Source organism: Eretmochelys imbricata, chromosome 1, assembly GCF_965152235.1.
Source record: "Eretmochelys imbricata isolate rEreImb1 chromosome 1, rEreImb1.hap1, whole genome shotgun sequence".
Taxonomy (NCBI): Eukaryota; Metazoa; Chordata; order Testudines; family Cheloniidae; genus Eretmochelys; species Eretmochelys imbricata.
This window is the reverse complement of record NC_135572.1, coordinates 346,560,226-346,587,917: the sequence shown is the minus strand read 5'-3', so window position 1 is coordinate 346,587,917 and position 27,692 is coordinate 346,560,226. Positions and strand designations below refer to the sequence as shown.

Genomic DNA, 27,692 nt, shown 5'->3' with positions numbered 1-27,692 from the left:
GGTCAAAACACCACCAATATTTGCTTCTGGGCATCACACAAGGTCAGAAATGATACAGGAAAAAGCCTGGGCAGGTCCCCACTGCCAGATAAGTTAATTAAAAAACCCTCCATCTTTTCTTTATTATTAGCCCACAATGAACTTACATGCTAATTGCCCTATCAACTACTGTGGTAACAGACATTTCAGAGAACTAAGCGTCACTGACTGGAGTAATGCAAACCGCAGCCTCAGGCCAGCAGAGGTCAGGATATCACCAAAAGTATAACTAGAATACAATGTAATTATAAAAAGTAACTACATTTGCAACTTAACATTGGAAAGTGTACAATTAATATAGTTCCTATGCAAACACTCTGTCTGGGACAGTATTATTAAAACATGGGATATGAGAATTAGACACTATTTTCATAGCATAGCTTAAGGATACTATATATCTCATGCTTAGTTAAGTGAATCAGAGCTTCAAGTATCATATATGACAATGAAAAATAATTGTTAAGTTGTCTAATATTTGAGACCATGAACATTCATAGCCTCACACACAGCTGTGTCCTTCTGATTAAAATGAAGTTAACAATATATGCTCATTATGCTATAAATGCAATGAAACACTGCAGGAAAACAATGCAGTTTCAGGTTGCAGAAACACGCTGTCATGAACCAAGAACCACCTAGCAATGCAAAACAGACAGGGACTCGGGGATTTTTCTTCTCCTCTCATAAGCAGCACTCCTTTCTCTTACTCTCTCACACACACACACTGCCCTATACTGATCCCCATCAGCTTCTCTTGGTAGCTCAGCATATTGCAATTTTCCAAAGAGACAGCTTTTAAAGGCTATGAGAGTTGCATTTGTTCAAAACACACACTCACCCCCACCTCCATGCACTAGGAGGAGCTGATCTGAGCAGCACAGAGACATTAACTTGAAAAGACAATAGTAAAGGGTATCAATTAACCAAAGGGAACTGAACTAGGGCAAGAGCCAAGCGTAACTTGAAATATTTCATTAACGGAATTGCCTTCTTATTAAGCAGCAGCTCAACATGCAGCCACATTAGGGACTTATGTTTGTCCATAATTCATCCAGGCCAGCAGAGCCTGGGATGTATGTGAAGGCAGCAATGTACAAAAAAAATGCAGTGACCTTTTGTGGTTAAACCAAGAGAGGTGTTAACAGTTCCAGAGGGACTTAATGGCATTAAGTCGTATATGAACAGAAATGCAGTTCAACCAAAAGTGTGATTTTTAAGAGGAGATTGCCATCCTCTAGCAGATGTGAGAAATGTGTTTCTTTCAATATGAAAGTCCATAGTATGACACTATAGCCCCCAGTTATAAAAAACTTATACATATTATAAAGGACACACTGTCAAGTGTTGACGCTTACTTACAGTTTTAAGAGACGTGAGCATAGGACTTACCCTTTCTATTGCTGCATCACGAAAAGGAAGCTCCTCTGAACTAAAAACCAAGAAAAAGATGTTAGTGCTGCTGAACTGTCACATATTCATTTTTTTCATAGGTTCTTACAAATATGTAGTTATCGAGGTGAATGCAGAAAACCAACTGTTAACGCAAATTACTGCTAGATTTCCAGCAAGCGATCACAACAGCACAGAAGAGCATTGCAAGGGTTTGTGCAGTAAGAGAGTCCCAACAATTTTAAAAAGCAAAATACAGATGGCATAAATAGAAAGTAAGCCATCTGAATCAACATGGGTTAACCTAGCTTCAAAAATAGTGTCAAATGCTTATTAGAATACATTAAAAAAAAGTTATTTTCTGCCATGAAAAAAGCCAGTGAAATAGAATTTAAAGTCATTGTCCTACAGGATTTCTAGATGTATACTGTACAGTTTCAAATAAGTTAATGAAATCTTTTCACCCAAATAAATGTTTCTAATGAATAGCTCTGTCTTATAAAGATTAGCTAGTTCCAAAATATGGGCCCAGCAATCCTTAGTCCATTCCATATGGTTTTCAATCAATGCCAGTCCTATTTAGTAAAAATTGTTTGAGTCTACCACTTTCAGCTAAAGGACATGAAGACAGGTTTTTATTTTTTTGTATTTTACTCAGTTTCGTGACAAAGATTGACTCAAACCATCTTTGAGCTAGAGGGAGAAGCTTCAATATTTCAATTACCTAGTAAACTCACTCAGATTGGTGGGAAAAGTGCATGAAGTGCTTTTAGTAGGTATCTAACCTATAAAGAGAATTCTTTCATTTCTCACCCTAATTCGAAAAGGCAGCTTGAAATCATATGAACTCTAACTGAAAATTTACCACCAAGGCCTCTTTCAGGCTTTCTAGGTATATGAAACCCTCAAAAAACACAAGAGCAAAAATAATAAGGTCACTTATGTGCAATTGTACCTGAGAACAGCTCTGGACTCACAAGCGACACTACCCTTTGAACACATAGGGTAAGAGCTGAGCTGTCATGCCAAAACCCTTTGTGCTTGCAGAGCAACAGACTCAAAAAAAGGGGGTCTTTATATGATTCACTATTTTAGACACCACTTATACTGTAAGGAGAAAAGGGACAAAGTTGAAAAGGTACTAATGTTTAAGCTCAATATATCAGAAAACAAATCTATTCTTTTGCCAACCTAGTGGTCTAGGTAGGGGGCCATTACATGCCAGCTCCTCCAAGTTGCACAAGGGCTAAAACAGGGGTCCTCAAACTGGGGGGAGGGTCATGAGCCCGGCCAGGTGCAGTGGCTGTCAGCCACAAGTGCCTGTTACATTAAATTAAATTGCTGCATTCTTAATTTATAAGGGGGTCTCACTCAGAGGCTTGCTGTGTGGAAATGGCCACCGGTACAAAAAGTTTGAGAACCACTGGGCTAAAGGGACCCCTGCCAGAGCCAGAAGGAAATTGCAAAGGTAGTTTAAAGCCTCCTTCCACCTCTTCATTGCTCCTGCAGTCAGCACAGAACTGAAGGAACACAGAGTCCAGCACAATATGATTAAGTGATGTATGGTCACATTCACTTCCTTTAAAAAATGCTGGCATTTAAAATCCGGGGTCTACATTTGAGCTGAATATTGATGAAAAAGAATTACTTTATTATTAGAGCTTGCTCAGGGAAACACCCTCTACAGAATTCCCATGTTTAGGTCACATGGCTTCCAGCACACATACTGGAAACTAACGTGAAAATCCAGACAGTTAATCTTTTGAATAATATACCTACAGTAGAACAATTTGATCAATTAACTTGATAACATTTTAAAGGTATCTGAATGCCTTTCTGAAAAGAAACAGCAAGGTAACAACTTCTAACCTATTGAAAGGCAGCTTGACTATCACACGGCTGACTTGTTACTTTATGTGCACCATTATTCTATCATACAAGTTTTTCTTTATACAGTAAAAGCTGTTTTATCCAGCATACTGGGGGAACGGGGGGTGCCAGTAGGTGAAAAATTCCAATTAACTAAGAGGGAGGAAGTTTGGGTGTGGGAGGGGGCTCAGGGCAGCAGGTTGGGGCACGGGAGAGGATGCGGGGTGCTAGATCTCGGGGGTGCTCACCTCAGGTGACTCCCTGAAAGCAGCGACCTATCCCAGCTGCTCCGAGACGGAGGCCCAGCAGGCAGCTCAGTGCACTGCCTCCAACCACAGGCACCGCCCCCGCAGCTCCCATTGGCTGCAATTGGGAGCTGTGGAGCTGATGCTCGGGGCGGGGACAGCATGGGGAGCTGCTTGCTGCACCTCTGCCTAGGAGCAGCTGGGACAGGTCGCCACTTGTGGGGAGCTACCAGAGGTGAGTGCCCCCCAGATACAGCACCCTGCCCTGTGCCCCAACCCGCTGCCCCGCACCCTGTCCTGCACCCAAACTCCCTCCCAGAGCCCACGCTCTGAACCCCTTCCCACAGCCCAACCCCCTGCCAGCCCTGCACCAACTGGACTATAAACTGGAATATCCATGAAGATAAGGAATGACATTTTATGGAGCTTTCTAGTGGTGAAGTGCTGGATAAAACAACTTTTATTGTATATCAATTAAACCATATTAAAGTAGGCCCTCAATTATACTCAATATCACCTAAAATTAAACTACCTTGAATAAAATTTGTAATAAATAAATACAACTTCACTCAAAAAGAAGTGTTTTCAGGTCTTCAATCACCACCTTCATTTTCCCCAAGTGACAACTCTCAAGTGTCTTGTTCAGCTGCTGGCACCATCTGCCTGCACCCGGAGATCTGGCTTCATTTGTGTTGTATGAATATACAGTAGCTGCATTCCGCATGACCTTATGGATTACGCAAGCAACTAGTTCCAAACACACAAGAGATGCCTTTTCTCAATGCCAAGGCATATCAAAATCAGCAGCAAACAGGACAGTGTTCTAAAGTCTCCATATTTCTATGCATCTCATATAAGACACACAGCTATTAAACCAAGCTAGTCTGGTTTGGCAGCTTAACTTTTTAGTTGTGGTTTGTTTTGGACACTAGTTTACTATGTACTGCATGTGTTCTACACTGTCCTACCTCAGTCTAGCACACCGACTAACTCTAATTTTGGCTCCACCTATAGAAATACAGCAACTGACTTACAAGGGAACTGCAATATGTAAACTTTATACAGAACTGCAGTGCTTATCCACACAAAGGAAGACAGTCAGCTGGGTCTGCTGAGTAGACGCAAGAAGGCTCCTTTCTCTTGTGAGGTGTGTGTGTGTGTGTCTCTCTCTCTTCTCTTTATAATAGATTAGTTTAGATCAGAGGTCCCCCAACTGTGAGGCACGCCCTTAGAAGAGGTGGGGAGGAATGTCCGGCGGGGAGTGCAGCAGGCATGGGCCAACCCCCATAGGGGGCAGGGAGGGAGTGCCACCTAGCCCCTCCCTGCACCCAGCCCCACTCTGGTCCCAACCCCAGTCATGTCCCTGACTCCTGGCCCTGTCCCCAGCCTCAGCACAGCTCTGCTCCTGGCCCCATACCAGCCCCCAGCCTTTGCCACTGCTCTGTTCCCAGCCCGGGGCTGAGGCCGGGAGATGCACCTAGCCGTGGGCCCGGCTGCCGGTCTCCACTGCGGCCCGGCTGCGGCCCCGCTCCTGCCCCCAGCCGTGGCCCCCTTAGCCTTGTCCGCTTTCCTCTCCTCCCTCCCGCTCCCCGGAGCCACGGCCCCACTCCAGGCCACAGCCTGGGGGAGGGAGGATGCAACCCTCAAAAGTTTGGGGACCGCTAGTTTAGATAAACTGATGAACAAATTAAAACTTAATCCTTTAATGATGGGCTTGAACAATAATATACCTAGCACCTTGATAGCACATTAGAACATCGAAGCTCTGTACAAATACTAAAAAATCCTCATGACCAGTCTCTGAGATATTATTCCCATTTGACAGATGGGAAACTGAAGTAGAGACATTGAATGACTTGCCTAAGGCTTCAAAGTGAATCAGTGGATTGGAACTCAGGACTTCATAGCCGCTGGTCCTACATTCAAGTCCACTACATCACACTGCCCATGCACATATACCAACACAAAAGTCTATCACTAAAGGGTTGGAGAAAGGCACACAGCTGATGAGCTCCCTCATCCCTTAGGATATTAAATAAAAATCAGTGAACTCCCCTTTTCTCAATATGTTTGGTAAGTAATGGGGCTAATAAACTTGAATATAAGAAGCCACTTGTTAGGATCAGAGATAAGGAAATAGTGGTCATAACTGAACCTAATTTTATTATTACCTTCTTTTTTGCATACCAATTTGTGGCTTTTTTGTCTTTCAAAGCTGTTTAAAGTTGCATTCTTCTATTTTTAGATCAGTGCACACTGTCCAGTAATAATGTGAATTTCTAAATTAAATATTATCCTCCATCTATTTTCTACCTTGTGAAAACAACTTTAAATAGTTATAGTAATATGGATATGGGGTATATGGAGAGGGAGGGAAAGAGTATCAGGCTTTAATATAAACACCTTCAAGACATGCTACTTGATATTCAAAGAGAGAACCAGGGAGAAAATCTTTAGCCATGACAAATTTAACACACATCTAGAATAAGGATTTAATAGCAGCAAAAGCTTAAGTCTTTTATTCTCTGTAAAAAGGATCCACCGAATTGCACTGTACAGTCAGCTTAAATGGGCAGAAATTAAAGGTCATTACACCTGGATGTATTTTTTGTCCAAACATACATAAAGAGAAGGGCGTGGTGTACTGGTCTAGGCATAAGACTGGGATCCAGGAACTCCAGAGCTCTAATCTGGGCTCTGACACAGACTTACTCTGTAGCAATGGCCAAGTCACTTATTCCCATCTACAGAATTGGAATACTACCACCTCCCTGCCTCATAGAAACATTGAGGATTAGTTCATCTTTGCAGAGTGTGCACATGAAAAATACTATATCACACCAAAGAAACCATATTTATTTTTGAGCAATACAAAAGTTTTGCTGGCAAATGCACATTTCTATTAGGTTTGAAGTGATGAATGAAATTAGATCTTTCAATTTATTATGGCCTGTAAGGGGCTGGTGCAGGGTTTCATACATCTTTCAAAATACAGAGACCCTCACATTACTCATAAGTTGTCTAATATAAAATTGTTTGCATATTTTATAACCCTTTACAACATTATAACCACAGATATATGTGTTTGGCCATTATTACAATAAGCTGCATATAGTAATTAGCAAGCTCCAGTGCCAGTGAAATAAGTCAAAAAAGCTGCTGTCTCAAAACAAAAGGAAAGAGTATGAATTCTTAGACTATAACTGAATACAACCTACTGCCTCTCTTTAGCAAACTCATATACAGCTCCACTGTTACAGTTTAAAGCACAATGTAAACAATATAATAGTATATATTTTATTAATAAATAATAATCATAATAATACAGTAGACTTCACCCCATTCAGTCATCAGGTTTGTCTGATCTTCCAAATTCAAAGTTTGTTTGTTTAACCCTAAAGGACCAAATTCACCACTGGCACAGGCCAGTACACAATTTGGTTCAAGGTATTGTGACAGAGTTCCTCCTCTGCCTTGGTGGGCCCTGTGCTTATTGGTGGATTTGCTTGCCTCAGAGATTCATGGCAGCCCAGAGTTTGGCCACTTTTGCTAGTGGCTCAAACCTGCCGTTCACTCAGCTAACCTCATCACTGACCAGCATGGGGAAAAGGAAGGAGAACAATCCCAGCAGTCTCTGCTGATCCACCTAGTGTGTCGGGGGACAGGCCAGGGACCTTCCCCTCTGGTGGAACCCACAGTCCAGGTCAACTCCTCTGGTATCCAATGTGGGGGGACAGGAGGAACCCAGGCCCACCCTCTACTCTGGGTTCCAGTCCAGGGCCCGATGGATCACAGCTGTCTACCATGCTTCCTGTAACAGCTGTGTGACAGCTGCAACTCCCTGGGCTACTTCCCCCTGGCCTCCTTCCAACACCTTCTCTATCCTCACCACAGGACCTTCCTCCTGATGCCAGATAGCGTTTGTACTCCATAGTCCTCCAACAGCATGCCCTCTCAGTTTCCACTCCTTGAGTGCCCCTCACAGACTGAAGTGAAGTTCTTTTTAAACCAGCTAGGCTGGTGCCCTGATTACCCTGCTTGTCTTAATAGATTCTAGCAGCTTCTTAATTGGCTCCAGGTGTCCTAATTAGCCTGCCTGCCTTAATTGGTTCCAGCAAATTCCTGATTGTTCTGGAACCACCCCTGTTACTTTACCAAGGGAAAAGGGACCTGCTTAATCGGTGTAGCTGTTGCACCATGTTTGCTGTATGAGTGCACTGCACCAAATCAATACTAAAGGAATTGGCTTTAAAAATGTAATGAACATTTTGAATACTCCAATTTAGGAATAAAATTGTAGTAATAATTGGATTTATATATCATCTTTCATTCTGAAGGATCCCAAAGCTCTTTATAAACTTCACTGATATATAGCATACTGAAATGCAGTCATGTCTGGGAGAGAGGGCTACAGCCAGGCCAAATAGCACACAGTGTGGAGGTAGGGGAACGCTGGCTGGGAACACTGGCCAGGAACACCAGATCACATCTTTACTTGTACCTAAGTTGCTATAGGGTCTTCAGTGTCCATGCATGGTCGACAAGATCCTGGTTTTTTAGACTGTTTCTGAAAGACCTTCTGTGTATGGTACATAGTTTATCTGTTTTAGAAATATGAAGGACTGAATTTATTCTCTCAGGATTCAACTTGATGGTTCTAGGGAGTATAGGCATTTCAAAACTGATGTTTAGACCACTAACATCCCTCCAGATTGAGATAGGGAATGCTTAAATACGGAACGCTGAAAATCAAAGTTCTAAACTACAGAAAAGGAGGACATATCTATTTCCAAAAGACATACTGTGACAGGGTTGGGCCAGATGGCTACAGGAGAGTGATAGAAGGCCCCAATCCCACTCAGATCCTTCACACCAGGAAGGCTAGGCTCCAATGCAGAGGGAATGGAGGGTGGGTTGTGGGTTTGCATCATATCTCCAAGAACGACAGTTACAGTAAGTAACTGTTTCTTCTGCTTCGAGTTGATGGTCCCTCGACCAAAAATTTGAATACCTCGGCACCTCAGGTAAGCGGCCACTGGCACTATGCACTTTGTGAATACTCTTGCGGCTGATGAGACACCAAATGGCAGCGCTGTGAATTGGAAATGGCGCTGGCCCAGCACAAAAAGGAGGAAGCGCCTGAGCCCTGGGAAAATGGAAATATGTGTCCTTCAAGTTGAGGGTGGTGTACCACCTCCAGGATGGGAATAATGGAGGCCAGAGAGACCATGCAAAACTAACTTCTTGAGAGACTTGTTGAGGTGGCACAGGTCCAGAATGGGTCTGAGGCCCCCTTTTGCTTTTGGGATTAGGAAATAGTGGGAGTAGAAACCTTTCCCCTTCAAGTCTGGAGGGACCTCCCTTACCGCCCCCAGCCGTAGGAGGTTCTCAACCTCTTGAACAAGGAGTTGCTCGTGAGAAGAGTCCCTGAAGAGGGATGGGGAAAGGGGGTGGTAGGGAGGGGTGGCCACGAACTGCAGGGTACAGACCGAAGATTTTATGTCAAGCACCCAATGGTCTGAGGTCAACCATGACCAGGCCGACCAAAAGGGGCGCAGGCTATTGAGGAAAGAGCAGGGGGGTGGATCCTGGGAAGTGACAGGGGCACATCCTCAAAATGCCAGCTTCTGGCTTTCTTGGCCTCTAGAAGAACCAGGCTGGGCAGAGGAATGAGAAGATGAAGGGTAATGACATTTAAATCCTTTGTCTCTGTCCTTCTTCCTGTAGGAACTAGACCAGGGGATGCCCCAGGACCTCAATGGAGGTGGGGCACAGAACAAAACTTTCTAGCCTGCTGAGGGGTGCGTAGGTCCAACGAACGATGGGTGGCATGGTAGTATTAAGGCCATGAAGCCGTGCATCAGTCAGCTCCGAAAAGAGCCCTGCTCCTTCGAACGGGAGGTCCTGAAGGCTAGTCTGCATCTCCTGGGACAGTCGGGAGGATTGTAACCAGGAGCTGTGCCTCGTGACCAACACAGAGGCGACTACCCTGACCGACGAGTCCGTAGCATCCCAGGCCATCTGGAGGGCGCCTCTCAGGTGTCCTGTGCCTTGTAGGTGGAAACCTTGGCATCAGGGACCTGTCTCTTCTAACCGGGGACCGAGGCTGCGGTGATGTGGTCCGGGGATCGGGGACACTCCACTGCTTTAGAGGGTGGTCCCATAACTGGCTTGCCCGTAGATGCAGGGGCCTTAGCCGGGTCCATCACATGGCTTGGCCTCTGTGGTGCCGGACAACCTACTTGGCTGCTGGGCCCGCTTTGAGCACAGATGACCCTGCTAAGGGCCGGGACCCCCCGCCACTCTCAGGAGTCAGAGGTGAGTCCCTGGCTGGGAAGGGGAACGGTGCCAGGCGTGGAGTCCAATCAAGAGGGCTCCGAGGTAGGACGAAGCACAGCCTTCATGGAGGGCCCTCAAGCAGATATCCCGCTCCTTTTGAGTTCGAGGGTGAACGTTTTTGTAGATCCTGCACTTGTCCTTTCTGTGGAACTCCCCCAAATATTTTAAACAGCTCTCGTGGGGGTCACTAATGGGACTCTAACTACTAGTCTAACACTTAACTTAATGGTCCAAGTATCTATCAACCGAAAATAAAGGAGACAGAACAATGGACTGTAAGAACTGCTAACGCTCTTGCAATGGAAGACAAGGCGCTCTGACTAACCGTCATGGGCGGTAAGAAGGAACTGAGAGGCCGTAGGGTCAGTGGTGCCTGGTATACCAAAGCATGAGCATGGCATTACAGCCGACCCTATAGATACTGCAAAGGCAAAAATCTCTGATGACTGTGCACGTGAGTGCACACACACCTACAATGGAATCGACATGACCAAGCACTCGAAGAACAACATTAACCTTTTGGACTGAAATTCTGAGGTCTGTGCGGAGACCTAGAGCAGAAGGTTCAATTCTGATCCTCACATTAACAAAAAGAATGACAAAGTGAGGGATTTCACAAGCAACCAATATGATCATGAAGTAAAATTTCAGAGAGCTAAATATGCACAGATTTGATAAGAGATTAGAAGCAGCAGCAATGTAAGTCTGCAAATATTTGATGGGTGGAAAAACAAAGGTGGGAAATGAGTTATTTAGTGTGGTATATGAGGGTAAAACTAGCATAAATATGATAAAAAAATTAAATATATGAGGAAAAACATCCTTAGACTGAGCTATATATTGGGCTGTGGTATACCTAGCCAAAGAGAAAAAGCAGAATTTCCAATATTTAGGACTTTTACATCATGGCTGGACAAAATATTAGTAATTATACCTTAGGGAAAAATGCCTGCATCGTCAGACATATTGACTAAGTTATCTAATAGAATCAAAAAGATAAAAGAGAAAAAGATCTATGACACACAAAAGTCGTCAAAAGAGTGATACTTAGTATAAAAATACTATGATATTTAGCAGTAGGATATATTCTTGTTTTGTGTATGCAAACATGTCACCCTTTCCTAATAGCTTTCAAACCGATGTCCTATAATGTGAAATGAGCCAATAACAAAATATTCTAGAGCTGCTCATCTCCATTAAAGAATTAACTGACATTGTCATACATAAGGTAACTAAAACTACTAGTATAAATCAGAGTTTATCATATCAAATCTTACATGGGATGAGTTTTGATATTTATCACTGCATTAAATTATTGTAAACAGAATGTGTCAGAAAATAAAAACAGACCTTTAAAATGAACCAGAAGATACCAATTACTTTTACAAATAGGAATAAAACAATGCATTAATTTTACATTTGTTCAGCCCCATCTTTAAATTGTTCTACCCTTATATAGAGTACATCTAAATGTTAATTTTGTTTGTGTTTCTTTCCCACACACACACACACCATTATTTTAAGTCCAGTGCTGAGCTCAGAACAAAAACCAAGATATCCTTTTGTATAACAAAACTAATTTGGAGGTGGGTAAGGAGGTAGCTTTGTGGATATTTATGGAGAATGCCTCCCAAATAAGTAATGGGTAACATGGGTCAGTGCTGTGCATATCCACCTTTAAGTCCCTCCTCAAAACTCTTTGTTGCCATGACGCTACACAAAACTTGACAACAGTTAGACTGCTGGTGTGTATGACCAATGCTTATCAGCAATATGGCTTTGTACTGTCCTGTCTGTATCCATCTGCTGTTTCAGACTTTATGTAATGAGTGAAGAAATGCTACACAAAGTTATTGAGGATACCATAAGAAGAAAACATAAGGAAAATCCATCCTGAGACACAGATTTTCCTTCTCACTTAAGGTAGGCAGATAACTAGGGCCCTACCAAATTCACGGCCATGAAAAACGTGTCACAGACCATGGAATCTCGTCTCCCCACCCATGAAATTTTGTATTTTGTGTGCTTTTACCCTATACTATACAGGTTTCGTTGGGGGGGGGGCAACATTTCTCAAATTAGGGGTCCTGACCAAAAAGGAAGTTGCAGGCGGGTCACAAGGTTATTTTAAGGGGTCACGGTATTGCCACCCTTACTTCTGTGCTGACTTGAGTGCTGGGCGGCATACCATACCGTGCTACCCCTACTTTTGCACTGTTGCTGGCAGTGGCTCTGCCTTCAGAGCTGGGCTCCTGGCCAGAAGCCGCCGCTCTCCAGCTGCTCAGCTCTGAAGGCAGTGCCACCGCCAGCAGCCGCGCAGAAGTAAGAGTAGCCGTACTGCAACCCCCCCTCCCAATAACATTGCGACCTCTCCCACAACTCCTTTTTGGGTCAGTAACCCTACAATTACAATACCGTGAAGTTTCAGATTTAAATAGCTGAAATCGTTAAATTTACCGCCTTTTAAAATCTGATGACCGTGAAATTGACCAAAATGGACCGTGAATTTGGTAGGCCCTACAGATAACAGTAGAAAGAGGTGGAACAATGTCCTGAATGCTATCCTTCTGATCCTGAAGGAACTGGACATAGAGATACTAGCTATCATCCACAAGACGGTTAGGAACAGACTCAAACTTGACAAAGAAGGTGCTTTTGGAGGGGCAATAGTGACCATTAAAGAATTTTCCAAAGTAGCCAGAACTAGAATTCACCTTGCAGCACCCATTTCTCACCACCTTTCAGTCTACAACAAAATGCTGATTTCAGAAATGGGTGCAATACTACTGCAAAGGCAAGACGTGTGCCATATGCATTCAGAATCTTCAAACACAGAAGCTTAAAACAATTGTTTATTAAAAGGAAAGGATGTGTGATGCAGCTGTAATTATTCTATAAGAATGTAGATGTACAGATCAAAGCTCATCCTCCATTTTGGAAAGCAGGGTCCTGTACTACAAGAGGCATGGCTGAAGTTTACAGCATGTGCACTATTGCTATGTTATGCAATATTAAATAAAAATAATTGGTTGTTAAAATACAAAGTTATCCATATCCTAACACCATCATCACATCCAGAGGTTTGCACAATTTGAAAATGCCCTGAGTGACATTATTCTGCATGCTCCAGAGTTCAGAATTCAGTCAGACTTGCTGCTTAATTTTAAAACAGGAATGATAATAATTAAGAAAAATGATACAGATGGTTTCGTGACCTGAAGCTTGTACATCTTCAAGAGTATTTGTATATTATACTGTTAGTTATGTTTTCTAATCCTTCTAAAATATGCAATAAAAATATTTTTTAAAAAACTCCTGAATGCCTTTGAAATCACCAAAAATATCTTTTTTGTATTAGTAAAATGAATCTTGAAATTTATTTTGTCTTTGCATTACTAACCTAAGAAAAAAACTTCCACTATGCTCATTTTAAAAAAAGCTTGACTGCACAATAGGTTATAAAGGCCAAAAGGTTAATTGGAGCTGAATTTGCTATTTAACAGCACTTCCCCTACAATTTCACCAGTGCTGATTAGCAATGCATAATTTCAGAGAGTAGAATCAATCTAGGGAAATGCATCACATATTGTAAGGCAGAATTCATGGTACACTATGTAAGGTTGTGTTACAACTTTGATAATAATTCCCTATTCTCAGGAGTAAAAAAAAAACTTCGTAAGAAAATAAAATCTCTGCCAGTCAAACTCCCATATACAAGGCCTCAAAGAGAATTTACAAAAATAAATTAAAAACTAAGTTTTGAACTCTAAATTTGTTTGCCTGAGGCGGAGATTACTCGGATCTCCCGAGAGAAGTGGGAGTCAAGTCACTATCTTGACTGACAGGCCTGACCCTTCCTCACATGCAGATGAGAAGGAGGAAAACCCTGACAGAAAGCCTGGATGCGAGGCAGAAATACCAGTAATGTAACAAGATTTGAATTCATAATTAATCTTTGTAAAGAACAAACATTTCACTGATATTTTTTAGTACACAGGCACAATTTGGTGCCACTTGAGTTCATTAATGCCTGGCTGGGCCCAGGAATTGAAGGATATTGGTTATGCCTCACCATAAACTATGGCTTTATCACATTTTCCAAAAACCTTACTTAATGTTAATACAGCTTTCCTAGTACACCAAGTTAATACAGCTTTGGTGTATGGGTTTTTCTATTTATTTCTACCTCCAAGATCAATTAAAGTTACAGTACTTCCATTTTTAATATTACTCAATGCAAAGCTGCAGCAGCCTGGTTTTCATCTTCAATTTATATTCTCCTGTAAATCTCTACTACTTTTATATGCCTCACTATAACACACAAAACATGTTTGACATCCAAATTCAAGTCAGTGAGACCAGCTGCATGAATAAGGGTTTGCAGGACCCAGGTCCATGACTGCTTTTGGAAGCCATGGTGTTATTCTGAGCTATGTAGAAGTGATCTTGGGAATGTATAAATGATGGAGCGATGGTATTAAAAGGAACTAATGTTTTAGGGACTAAAGACAATATTCCAACAAGGCCAATGCATAAATAAACTGAAATGAAAAGAAGAAGAAAAAAACCAACATTATGCTTATCAAATGTTTCCTACTAACATTACATAGCTAGATTAAAAAAAAAAAAATCAATGCCTTCATTTGGAGGCATTTAATGGAGTATCTAACAGTTCTTGATTGAAATCCATTTTTTTGCTTCATTATTTTCATTTTTGCCGCCTGCTGCAAAAATGCATTAGGCAACTAATAAAAATTCAACACACATAAAGAATACAGTTTGATGGGGAAAAAAATGGGTACACATCAGTCTCTTAGTGAGAGAAAAAGTACTGATCTCTGCTGCCTGATGTATGCCCCAGGCAAAGCAATAATCTCCAGCATTAGCAAACTATTCTGAAACATGTTCAGTATTTTAACAGACTCTTAGAATAAAGAGAATAAAACTATGAGCCAAAAGCTCAGCTGTTGTAAACTGGTGCAGCTCCACTGAAATCAATACTTGAACTAAATAGAGCTGCCTCAGTTTACAAAAGCTGAGAAACTGGTCCAAGGACCTAAATTTCAATGTTCCAATACCAAATGATAGACTTCTAATTTTAAAAAAAGTTTGTACAAATGTGCACTTTCCAGAATCAGCCCCAAACAATGCTTGACTCCAACACCTTGGTGCTACTTGCAGTCATGGGCGGCAGGTACTGAAGGCCAGGGTAGGCTAAGCCTCCCCTAACCCATGCTGTGGCCCCGCCCTCAGTCCCCCTCTCCCATGAAGCCAGCAACCTGGAGCTCAGGGCTCGGGCCAGCTTGGGCTGGGACTCCTCCGGCCATGGGGCACTCGGGGCTCTGGTCATGGCAAGAGGGGGGTTTGGGGCTCCAGCAGGTGGGGGCGGGGCCTTGGGCAGAAGGGGCAGGGCCAGGGCCAGGGGGTTAGCCTCCCCAAGGGGGGAGTTCACCCGCCACCCATGCTTGCAGAACAAATATAGTGGTCTCTGCCCTGCAGCGTTATACTCCAATTTCAGACATGACAATGGGTGACAGCAACAAAGTGAGAGATGGGGTGAGGAAAAAAACAAGTTAAGGGACGCTTAAAGCAGGTAAGATTAAGTTTATTATTACTTGTCTTGATAGTTTTCTTTTTAAAAACTGTAAATTGATAGAGAAATCTTCATATTGTTACAGTATATTTTTGACCAACAGATTTTGAGAGTCAAGTCTTGACCAATATCTATCCCAGAATTCCAAGTAGTTGTTGCCTTTGGCAGCTCTCTTAAAAAAAAAAATACTACACATCCTTCACAGATGATAGAGCTACAGAAAGAGGATACAAAGATATACACAATTCTGCAGTGGATAATATAGATCTCCGTAGCTGATTAAACAAAGGAAATACAGGTGTAGAATTTGAGACCTATTGCTTAATCACTGTATACCAGATGAGCAACTAAAGTAATTAGCTCTGACTGGTGCCAAATAAAGTATCCAAGCATACTTCAGATGACTGAGGCTGCTTAATCTTGCAAGAGGATGTCTTTCAGTGATTTGGTAGGTGAGTGAATATCTTTTATTGGACCAATTTGTGTGGGTGAGACAAGATTTCAAGCTGACCCAGAGCTCTTCTTAAGGTCATATTTCAGTGACTTGGTGATTTCCATATGGAGGAGTGTGAAGGCTCTGGCTGCATGTTGCCAGGGACATGCCTGATTGGAGAAATAAGCAAGGAAGTGTGCTTTTTGCTGTCCTACAGCAAAAGCTTATCAACAGGCTATGCCCCTTCCACCCTAGGAAGCTGCTGAGGCTGCTGTATTCATATTAGTCTTTAGTTCTCCCCCGATGCTGAATAGCCTGAAGGTTAGGAAGTGCAGGTGTCACCTTATGCAAAAGCCACTGATCTTCAGGGCCACCAAATGCTGCCTCTCCTACATCTGTCCTATGTTTTGGGAACATGCACTAGCTCTAGAAAGATGTAGTTGCACACGAGACATGCAAATATTGGACGTATAGGCTCCTTTGAAAATCCCAGCTTAAGGCACTGAAGTAAGGACACAAGTAGGAAAAATTGTACAAGGTGTTACACACACCTATCAGAGGATGCGGAAGAGGTAGTATAAACCTTAACGATAGGTATACCTGGCAGTCCACTATAATGATGCATTGTTTTGTGTGAGCAACAGTAGGGGCTCATGTAAAGACTATACTAAAATGTATTTGCACAAGGGGATAAAGTTGGGGTTGTGTGTTCCACTTTAATTTTGACATTTCTTGACTCTGAATGCTTAACTGTCCAACCTTAATATTGCCTTACTGTAGTTTTAAAATACAACTTGCAAACGGAACTCCAGCTAGCTAACAGGAAGGTGATGTGTGAATTTGAACACAACAAAGATCTTAGTAAGAAAGAGTTAAGACAGAAGACGTTCTTCACTGGAGTTCTGCTAACATCAAAAATAAAATGTTTCCGCTTCTGAACAAATATTTTACCTCTCAATAAAAACAAGCACGAAGGCTTGAAAAATGAACAATTAAGGAATTCAGCAAGTTCCAAATGGCATACAAATCAGTCATCAGACCTTTAAAATCAGGCATTCTTCAAACTGCTCCCACTACATGCATTGTAGGATGTAAAAATCATCAGACTCCAATAGTGATCTTCATAGTACTTGCTAGTGCTCCACAAACAATAGGCTGGTCACATGGTTCTTGTTTCCAGCTGCTAAAATTCATTAATAAATCAGCTAAAATAATAAAGGTAAAATCCTGGCTCCAAGGACATCAACAGAAGTTCTGCCATTGACTTCAAAGTAACCAGGATTTCACCTTAAATTCTTTCCTAAAATTACTTACCCATGCATTGTAAATGGAAGAGGAAGCATCAACAAGATAAACTCTCTATATTAAGGCAAAGTCCACGATATGAAAGTTTGAAAACACTTGCTGGTGGCTAGTTGATGAGACATGGTAGATTGATTTGAAGGCTGTCATCTCCTTGGGGGCCACCGTTTCTGGCCTCGTAGCTCATATTACCTGTGTGTCTGCGTATATGGTGTGGACCGGAATCTTTGAGGGTTGTAATATCTGCCTTGTCGTCTTTTTGTCCTAGGAGATACACAGGGACTTCAGAGTCACCCTCAAGTCCTTGAGGGTATACAGAAACTCATCCATTTTGGCCCCGAAAAGTTTGGGGTCTTCCCAAGGCAGATCCTCCACTGTTCCTTGTACCTCCTTGGGGAAGCCAGAGAGATGCAGCCAAGATGCCCTTCTCATTACGATCGTAGAGGCAGTAGATAGTGCTGCTGTATCTGCAGAACGTACAGAAGCTTGCAGTGCTGTCCTGGAGATCATAGGTGCCGACTCCGTGGGTGCTCCCGGGGCTGGAGCACCCAGAGGGAAAAATTAGTGGGTGCTCTACACCCACCAGCAGCCAAGCTTCCCGTCCCCCCTCACCTCCTCCTCCGCCTCTGCCCCTGAGCATGCTGCGTCCCAGCTCCTCCGCCTACCTCCCAGCGCTTGCTGCCACCAAACAGCTCTAGCAAGCTCCAGGAGGGAAGGGGAGGAGCGGGAATGTGGCACACTCAGGGGAGGAGGCGGAGGAGGAGGTGGGGCTGGGGTCACCCGGCAGTATAACTGGCAGGCTGAAGTTTCACACAAACACTCAGGGTGTGGCTTGCATGCTGGAACGAAGTTTGTGAGCAGCCCAGGTGGGAGCTATACAGCAAGGCATTGTAAGGCATCCAAGGTTGCAAGGCAGGGGTGACAGCCCCACCCTAGTCTGGATTCTGCTGCAGTATATCACACTCTCCTCATATGGTCCATGCCCTTCATAATTTTTGTTGCTCTTCTCTGTATCTTTGCCAATTCTAACTGAGCTAGGGCAACCAGAACTTATGCAGTATTCAGTATGAGGGACCATGGATTTATATACTGAGATAAGACAACAGAAAATATAATACATCCCTTTCCTAATGGTTCCTAGCATACTGTTAGCTTTTTTGACTGCCACTGCACATTGATTTTGTAACCTCTGTGATTTTTGCCACCTCACTATTTATCCTTTTTTCCAGATTATTTATTAATATGTTGCATAGCAAAGGTCCCAGTGCGGGCCCTTGAGAGACCCTGCTATTTACCTTTCTCCATGGTGAAAATTACCATTTATTCCTACTCTTTGTTTTCAATCTTGTAACCAGTTACTGATCCATGAGAGGACCTTGCCTCTGATCCCATGACTGCTTAAGTTTCCTTAAGAGCCTTTGGTGAAAGACCTTGTCAAAGACTTTCTGAAAGTTCAAGTACAATATATCCACTGGATCACCCTTGTCCACATGCTCGTTGACAAACTCAAAGAATTCTAATACTCTGGTGAGGCATGATTTCCCTTTAAAAAAGTCACATTGCTCTTGTCTTACATGTGTGATAATTCTGTTCTTTACTGTAGTTTCTACCCATTTACCTGGTGCTTAAGTTATGCTTACCATCCTGTAATTGCCAGGGTCACTTTTGGAACCTTTTTATTTAAAAAAAAAAAGTTACATTAGCTATCCTCCAGTCATCTGGTACCGAGGTCGACTTAAGCGATAGCTTACATTCCACAGTTAGTAGCTCTTCAATTTCATATTTGAGTTCCTTCAGAACTTTAGGGTGAATACCATCTGCTCTTGATGACTTCTTACTGTTTAATTTTTCAATTTGTTCCAAAAACTCCTCTACTGGCACCTCAATCTGGAACAGTTCCTCAGATTTGTCTCCTAAAATGAATCGGTCTAGTAGGAGAATCTTCCTCACTCTCTGCAATTAAAACCGATGCAATACATTTAGCTTCTCCACAACAGCCTTGTTTTCTCTGAGTGCTCCTTTAGCACCTTGATTGTACAGTGGCCCCACAGATTGTTTGGCTGCTGATAAACTTAAAAAAAATTGCTGTTAGTTTATATTTTTTGCTAGTTTCTCTTCAAATTCTTTTTTGGCCTGACTACTTATATTTTTACACTTGATTTGCCAGAGTTTATGCTCCTTTCTATTCTCTTCACTAGGATATGACTTCCAATTTTTAAAGGATGCCTTTTTGCTTTTAACTGCCTTTTACTCTGCTGTTTAGCCACGGTGGTTTGAGGGGGAGGGTCCTCTTTCTGTTTTGGTTTAATTTTTTTTATTTTTATTTGGGGTATAAGTTTAGTTTGAGTCTCTATTACAGTGTTTTGAAACAGTTTCCATACAGCTTGAAGGCATTTCAATCTGTGACTATTTCTTTTACCACTTCCCCTGGAGTCTATTCTGCAACCTAGTATATCTGTCAGCAGGCTTTTCCGGATATTCAGCTTAAAAATTTCCCTTTATTAATATCATACTGTTAATCCCTATTACTGTACTGCCTTGTACTTCTCTGAGAACACTGCCCCATTTATGGCCCCTATTGCCTCAATTTACCAGCAATTTATTTTGACCATTCATTTTTAAAAAACATTTTAATAACTGGGCCACACCAATTTCTTTTCAATATCCAGCAATTTCAATAGTACATCCAAAATTCATCAAAAGAATTACAAAACGGAAAATAACATTAATGTGAATAATTTGAATAGTTTTCCTGAGGCAGTAATTATTAAAAATGAAATAGTATGCATTAGATACAGGCAGTATTAGACACTGTAAACAACAAATTACCACTGTAATAATCATTGGAACTGACCAAAGTTTCACAATTCATATTTCACTGTGGTTTTAAATTACAGTTAATATCAAGGTTAGGAATTCACCTTGAAATGAAATCTCACTTTTGTACTATTTTTGTTGTCCTTGTAGAACACCGTATATGGAGGCTCCAATGTCAGGGCTTTAAGCTCTGACACTGGTCTCATGGATATTAACGCCACAAGGAGCGACCTTCCATGACAGGTGGGAGAGGGAGCAGGAGCCCATCGGCTCAAAGGGTGGGCACGTGAGCCTAGAAAGAACCAAGTTAAGGTCCCACTGCACGACAGGAGCCCGGGCCAGTGGTAAGAGTCTCTCAAGCCCCCTCAGGAATCAGACCAACATGTTGTGTGAAAACACCATCTGAGCTTGGATTGGCAGATGAAAAGTGGAGATAGCCACCAAGGTCCATTCTGATGGAAGAAGGCCAGCCCCTGGTTCTTAAGATGGAGCAGGTAATCTTAGATAAATTGTAAAGAGGAGTGCATTGGAGAGACGCTATACTCAGATGTCCAGTGGGAGAACCTCATCCATTTGGCTAGGTACTGGAAGGCTCTCCTGGAAGGCTTCCTGCTTTCCAAGAGAATGTGCTGGACCTTGTTAGAGCAGGCCGGTTCCTCCAAGTTCAACCATGCAGCATCCATGCCATGAGGTGGAGGGGGGTGAGGCTGGGGTGTAGGAGATGGCCTGTGATCCTGCGAGAGCAGATCCAGTCGGTCAGGAAGGGGCTGAGGCAACCAGTATGACTTGGGCCTTGTCTCCCTTGACCTTTGACAGGACTCTATTGATGAGCGGAATTGGCAGGAACGCATACATCAGACCCCTTGACCATGACAAGAGGAAGGAGTCGGACAGGGAGTCTTTGCCCAGACCTTGTAGGGAACCAAAGCAATGACATTTCCTGTTCTGTCTGGATGTGACCAGGTCCACTTGGGGAGTTCCCCACCTCTGGAAGAGGGTCCATGCTACCTCCGGATGGAGCGACCACTTGTGGTAAGAGGAAAATAATCTGCTGAGGCAATCTGATAGCGTATTCCTTATGCCGGGGAGGTGACAGGCCTCCAGCTGGATTGCGTGGTTGATGCAGAAATGCCACAGTCGGAGTGCCTCTTGCCAAAGGGCCAACGAGTGTGCTCCCCTCTTGCCTGTTGATGTAGAACATCCAGGCCGTATTGTCCATCCCCACTCTCACCACCTTGCCTGCCAGGTGCGGTAGAAAGACTCTGCAGGCCAAACGTACCACTCTGATTTCCTTGACGTTTATGTGCAATGTCATCTCCTCTGGGAATCACATGCCCTGGGTCTGGAGATTGCTGAGATGCGCTCCCCAGCCTAGGTCTGAGGTGTCCCATATCAATCGATGGAGTGACGAAGGTCATCGAATGGAACTCCATTCCAGGACCACCCTGGGGTCGGGTCCACCATTGCAGCGAGGTAAGTGTCGTCGGTGGGATGGTAATGATCTTTTCCAGGTGACCTCTGGACTGGGAATAGACTGTCGCTAGCCACTGCTGTAAGAGCCACATCTGGAGCCTGGCATGGCCGACATATGTACATGCTGCCATGTGGCCCAGCAGGTGCAGGCAAACCCGGTCGTGGTCAGGGGAATGCAACCCCAGTCCACCAATGCTTGGAACCTCTCCTGCAGTAGAAATGTTCTGGTGCAGATGGAGTCGAGCACCGCTGAACTCAATCCTCTACACCAGAACGAACCGTCGACTTTTTGCCATTTACCAGCTAGACCAGGGATGGGCACATGGCCTGCAGCACCGCAACATTCCTCTGAACTTGGGACCTGGAGCGGCCTTTGACGAGCCAGTCGTCAAGGTACAGGCAGATCTAGATACCTCAATGTCTGAGTTAAGCAGCTACTACTGACATGCACTTGGTGAACACCCTCAGTGCTGTCGCAAGACCGAATGGGAAGACCGCGAACTGATAGTGGTTGGGTCCCACCATGAAACGTAGGAAGCGTCTGTGACCTTGAAAGATCGCTATGTGGAAATATGCGTCCTTCAAGTCGAGGGCAACATACCAGTCCCCGGATCCAGGGCAGGGATGATGGAGGCCAGGGAACTTCAGCTTCTTTAGGTATTAGTTGAGATCTTGCAGGTCCAGGCTGGGCCGTAGACCGCCCTTAGCTTTTGGGATTAAAAAGTACCGGGCATAGAACTCCTTGTTCCTGTACTCACGAGGAACCTTTTCGACTGCACCCAGCTGCAGCAACCCTTCTACTTCCTGCATAAGAAGACTCTCGTGAGAGGGGTCCCTGAAGAGGGACTGGGAAAGGGGTTGCGGGGTAGAAAGAAACTGGAGGGTGTAACCCTGCACTACAGTATTGAGGACGCAGCAGTCCAAAGTTACAGTGGTCCATGTGCGGAGGAAAAAAGAAAGGCAGTCGGAAAACAGCAGGAAAGACGGAGCCGGGGTATAGTCTGGTAGGTTGCCCTCGAGCGCACCCTCAAATCACCTGCTTGCCCTCCTGCTTATTGCAGGTTGGGCCCAATTGGGCAGAGGGTGGAGACGGGTGGCTCGGACAGCACTTGTAGCCTCTACTCTTCTTATGGGGCAGCTCCTGCTGGGGTTGGCTCCCTTGATCCTGAGATAGCTACAGTTTGAACCGCTTACGGGCTGGACTGGGGACATACAGCCCTAAAATTTTCAGGGTAGTGCTTGAGTCTTTCAGTCCACGCAGCTTACTGTCCATCTGTTCTGCAAACAGGGCCTGGCCCTCGAAGGCGAGTTCATGCATCGACTGCTTACCCTCAGTCGACAGACCCGAGAAGAGCAGCCAGGATGTCCTCAGTATCAAAATGGCCAAGGCCATGGTGCAAGGTGCAGAGTCTGCCGTGCCCGAAGCTGCTGGGAAGGCTGCTCTGGCCACCCCCATGCCCTCTTCAAGGATCACCCAGAACTCTTTCCTGGACCCTTTGGGCAACGAGACCTTTAATTTGGCCATGGTCTGTCACATGTTGTAGTCGTAGCAGCCAAGGAGGTCTTGGTGATTGGCCCCTCTCAACTGAAGGCTGGAAGACTAATAAATTTTTCGCCCAAATAGATCAAGTCTCCAAGTCTTTATTCTTAAACTTTTCTGCCCATCAGCAGCCAGCTCAGTCGAAGGTGTACATCCACAGAGCCACCAAAGGATGATACAAACAGGATGCAGACTTCTAATGAGGAGGAGGAATGAAAAATACAAACTATGGATGATAATCAAGGCCCACTGAAGTCTGTTACTCGTGAGACCTAATCTTGTGATAAGTTCCCTACATTCTGCGCATTTCTCTGCATCAGACAGAAATTCTGCAGCAGTTTAAACTTTTAAGTTTTAAATAAAATGAAGATTAAATATACAATCACTACAGATTTCCCTATATTTTTTATTTTGATGTCTCGTTGAATTTTACACTTCCCCACATTTCCAATTTTCTATATTCTACATTTTTTTTATTTCACAATTCAAGGACATTATAAATGCTGTCAGAAAAAGTCAGTCTTTAAACTGGGTAAGGAACAGTTGGGAAGACAAAAACCTTCAGATAAGCTTGTTCCCATAAAACTATCAACCAGTGAAATTGTTAATGCAGACTTTTGTTACCTTTAGATTTCAGAGTTAACGGCAAATTGAAAAGAATGGGGCAGTTCACATCTCTTGGGGCCATTGTTACAGGCTTTCTATAAACTGCATTATGACTACACTGTACATATTTTCAAGGTTATCTTTACAACCATAAAGCTAGAGTTATTTTTTTCCTTATATGAAAGCTTACAACCTGAATCACAATTCTTTGGCAAAGGGATAAATTCTGATGCTTCAGTACTGCAAAAGATACAAGACCGTGACCACAATTAAAAAGCGAACCCAGTGTAAATTGGCTTTCCCACAAAGGGAGTTTGACATTCCTGTTTTGAGTATATTCTTCTTTGGGCAGTATGGCACATCTCAGAATAACATAAATGTCATCTAGAATGAGTTCTAGGTTCGAGAATCATGGAGCTGCAGGGATGGCACTCAAGTGAACTTTCATTCTCAAGGATTAATGCATAAGTAGACAGATACTAGGTCTCTTCACAAATTACACAGACCTAAGATCTTTGCTAATTTATACAGTCTTTGTGTATTATAAATCTTTCAATTTCCATCCCAGAGAGTTGAGTACACAGGGACTGGATTTTGTACAGTACTATGTACCAATTAATAGATCATATTTCCTCCTCAATATTGACATTAATGATTAAGATACAGGACTAGGGTCATGAGATCTGAGTTTCCAGAACACTGACTAGCTGAACAGAAAAAAGAATTATAGTAGAAGTGAGGGGTTGAGTGACCTTCAGAAGTTAGTCAAGAAAGAGAGGGTTATTCACGTAGCAAGCATTAACAATCAACTTAAAGGAGTAGTTCATAAGCGATGCCTAACTGTAGAATCTGTTTGTAAATTTCCAGCAGTTTGATTCAGCTCTTCTTAAAGTCAATGGGAAACTTTTTCCATTACCTCAGTGATCTTTGATCTAGGCCCTAGGAAAGCAACAAGAAATAATTTTTCTTTCGCGCCCCCCATGTATGTGTGTTTCTCTTTTTTACCCAAAATACATGCAATGTAACAATAGTAGTTTATAAAGTACACCATCTTTCATCCCACTTGACTCAAAAACACTTTATAAACCAGATATGCAAGAATCAATTCACCCAACTCTGGAATAATGAAGCAATTCACCCACCACTAATGAAGCAAAACCACCCCCAAGGCAAAATTTGACAGCTAATTAACAGCTTGTAACAACATAGAACAGTATGGTCAGGAAGTGAGGAAGAATGCTATGAGAACATATTTATTAGGTCTTTTAAATAATGTCTTCACCAGCCAGCAAACCATCTAGACTTCCCAATTTCTGAACTATTTTTTTTTTTTTTTTTAACACTGTTGGACAAATTTTCCATGAAACGCTAAGGTCTAGTCCATGCTATAAAGTTAGGTTGACATAAGTCACCTACATGAACTTATTTGTGCATGTGCCTATGCTCAAATTTGTCTCCAGCTGACAAATACCCTGCTACAGCGACACAGTGAAACCACATCCTGAACAGCATAGAGCTATGGTCAACCTATGCAGAACACTGAGGAGGAAGAGAAAGAAGAGGATTAGGGAGGACACATTCTGTGAGATCCCATAAACCAGTGCTGCGTCAGACCGTGAACAAAGGGCTTGGTGGGGCAATATGACTGACTGCATGGAGAACCAGTCAGTGCTTGTTTCTCAGTGAAGTGCCATGTACGGACTGGTTTGCAGCTGCTCCAGGAACACCACCAATAGCCTTGAATTGTTTGTCTCTATGTCCCTCAGCAAATTGGCCTAGAAGAAATCCTCACATCCCTCATTATTGCAGTACATTCTGCAGGTCTGCAAACACAGGAGAATCATGAATCCTGTATTTTCAATGTTCACGAGAATACTGCAAAGCTCTGTGGGCTCCATGCTTCTGTCAGAGATTGCAGAGACAGAAAAGTGCCATGTGGATTTGTGGGATTTTTTTTTTTAAAGGCACGAAAATTATGGAATATGAATGGTATTCTGAGATGGAAAAAGCTGCATGCTTGGAACTTGACCCCTAGCTCCCAGAAATTCCTGGGCAAGTCATTTCTATCCCACAACACATGGAAAAAATTTCCCAAAAAGCACTGTACCCAATGGTGGTATGTGGCACACTGGGACATTTACCCATGATGCACCACAGTTTGCATTGACACAAGCACCCCTGGTGAGTACACCAGCACCGACACAAGCAGCCAAGTATGCAAAAGCCCAAGCGATATAAAATCTTCAGTGGCTGTATGCCAACATAACTTGCATCCACCACAGTTTGTAGTGTAGACATGGCCTAAAAATGCTGAAGAATCCTGACTGGCTAGTAGAAAGGTTAGCAAATCATTCAGTGCTGTTCAATATCTGTAAATTGGTCTTCTAATAATATACTCTTACATCCATCTAAAGGCACTAATGGAACACAGGCAGCTTTGGTACAGACATTTCCAGGTCTTGAGGCTTATTTATGTCCTGATCCAGTCCTCTATGAAGTCAATGTTAACTGACAATGTTAACAGACTGTCATGACTGTGTTACTGTATACAGAAAAGTGAAGAAATACCAATCTTCCCTCTGCCTCCTTTTGTACATTTGTTATACTGGTCTTTACTTACAATATCACATACTACAATTTAATCCTGTATTTTAATTTATTTTTTTAATAAATAGTATGTGATCAAGTCTATATTGGAATGCACCAGGAGTGCACACAATCTGGATTCTGGCATTTCCTGATTTTGAGTGCTTAATTATGAAATTTTAGGCCCCATCCCTGCAAAGACTTATGCTCAAGCTTAACTTTACACAATATGAACAGTCCCAATAACTTTAATGGGACTAGTCAGTGAATAACCTGAACCATAGGCATATGTTTTTGCAGAGTCATGATCTTCCTTTATTAGTGTAGAATTTTGTATGGAATTTCCTACACTTTTTAAAATGAAAAAGATGGAAAAATTAGTAAAAACATAAAAAGAAGCTTCCCTCTCTAGGGCTTCAAAACTTCTGATCTTCACTTTTCAACTATTTTATATGTATATTACAATTTTAATTTTAGAGAGACAAACTAGGTGAAGTAATATCTTATAAGACCAACTTCCATTGGTGAGAGAGAAATGTTTGCACTTACACGGAGCTTTTTTCTTCAAGTCTCTAATATTCTTAGACTAACATGACTACAATAACATTGCAAATTTTAATTGTAATTCAAAAAATACAAATAACTTATCAAATCTTAATTCAGATGCATTATAAGTATCCACTGTAACTAAATACAACATTCACACCCAAATAAAATAGTCCAAAACCTTTCTATTCCCAACAACAGATCAATTTCAATCATAGAATGAAAAAAGCTGGGAATACAATTATAGAAAAACCACAATGCAAGACCATTTAAAATGTATACATTGAATGTAATTCTGTTCTCACAGCAGTTCTATTACAACTACGCAATCAATACTTTCACCAATTAGGCATACAACTTATTAGTATTTTTTGATGTAACAAACTTTTAATCTTATTTCCTTTTCAAACTAGCAACTTACTGTAGAAAACCAAATCTATCTGTGACTTTGTAAAGAAGGTAGTCTGCATCTTCCCAAGGTTCAATCTGGGCACCCTCTCGTCCCTAAAAAGAGAAAGGGAGGCAACAATGAAGGCTTATGGCACCACATAGCAAGCTGATCTAAAACTTAAAAAGTCAGGACATGAGTTCTGTAGTTAAAGGCATATTCTATATCTGTCCCCCAGAACACCACCACAGAACTCCCAACCTGACCTACAAAGGATGAGAAAGCTCCACAACCATCCCACCAACCTAACTCTTGTAAACAGTATTTCCACTGCAGAAGAGTTCATCAGGTTGTCTTTTTCATACAACCCTTAAGGTCACTGGTGGAGTTGGAGTGCAATGTGGTAAAAGAAGAACAGATGAGTAGTGAGGAACAATATTTTAAAAGGCTTTGAAGGACAAGATGTGTCTTTAACTTGATGTGGTGGACAAGGGAGAGCTAGTGGAGAGATTAAAAAGGGAGGGAAT

General features: G+C 42.6%; 1 protein-coding gene across 4 annotated transcripts in view; it reads right to left on the bottom strand.

The window, feature by feature from the left end:
- USP6NL (USP6 N-terminal like) overlaps positions 1 to 27,692 on the bottom strand; it is a 214,965-nt gene that overhangs the window by 81,925 nt on the left and 105,348 nt on the right. For all 4 annotated transcript variants that reach the window (XM_077836674.1, XM_077836681.1, XM_077836689.1 and 1 more), the window contains exons 4-5: positions 27,199 to 27,281; positions 1,429 to 1,468 (exon numbers count right to left, since the gene is read on the bottom strand). In XM_077836674.1, the coding sequence (XP_077692800.1) occupies positions 1,429 to 1,468; positions 27,199 to 27,281 (123 nt within the window). The remainder of the gene's footprint in view (positions 1 to 1,428; positions 1,469 to 27,198; positions 27,282 to 27,692) is intronic.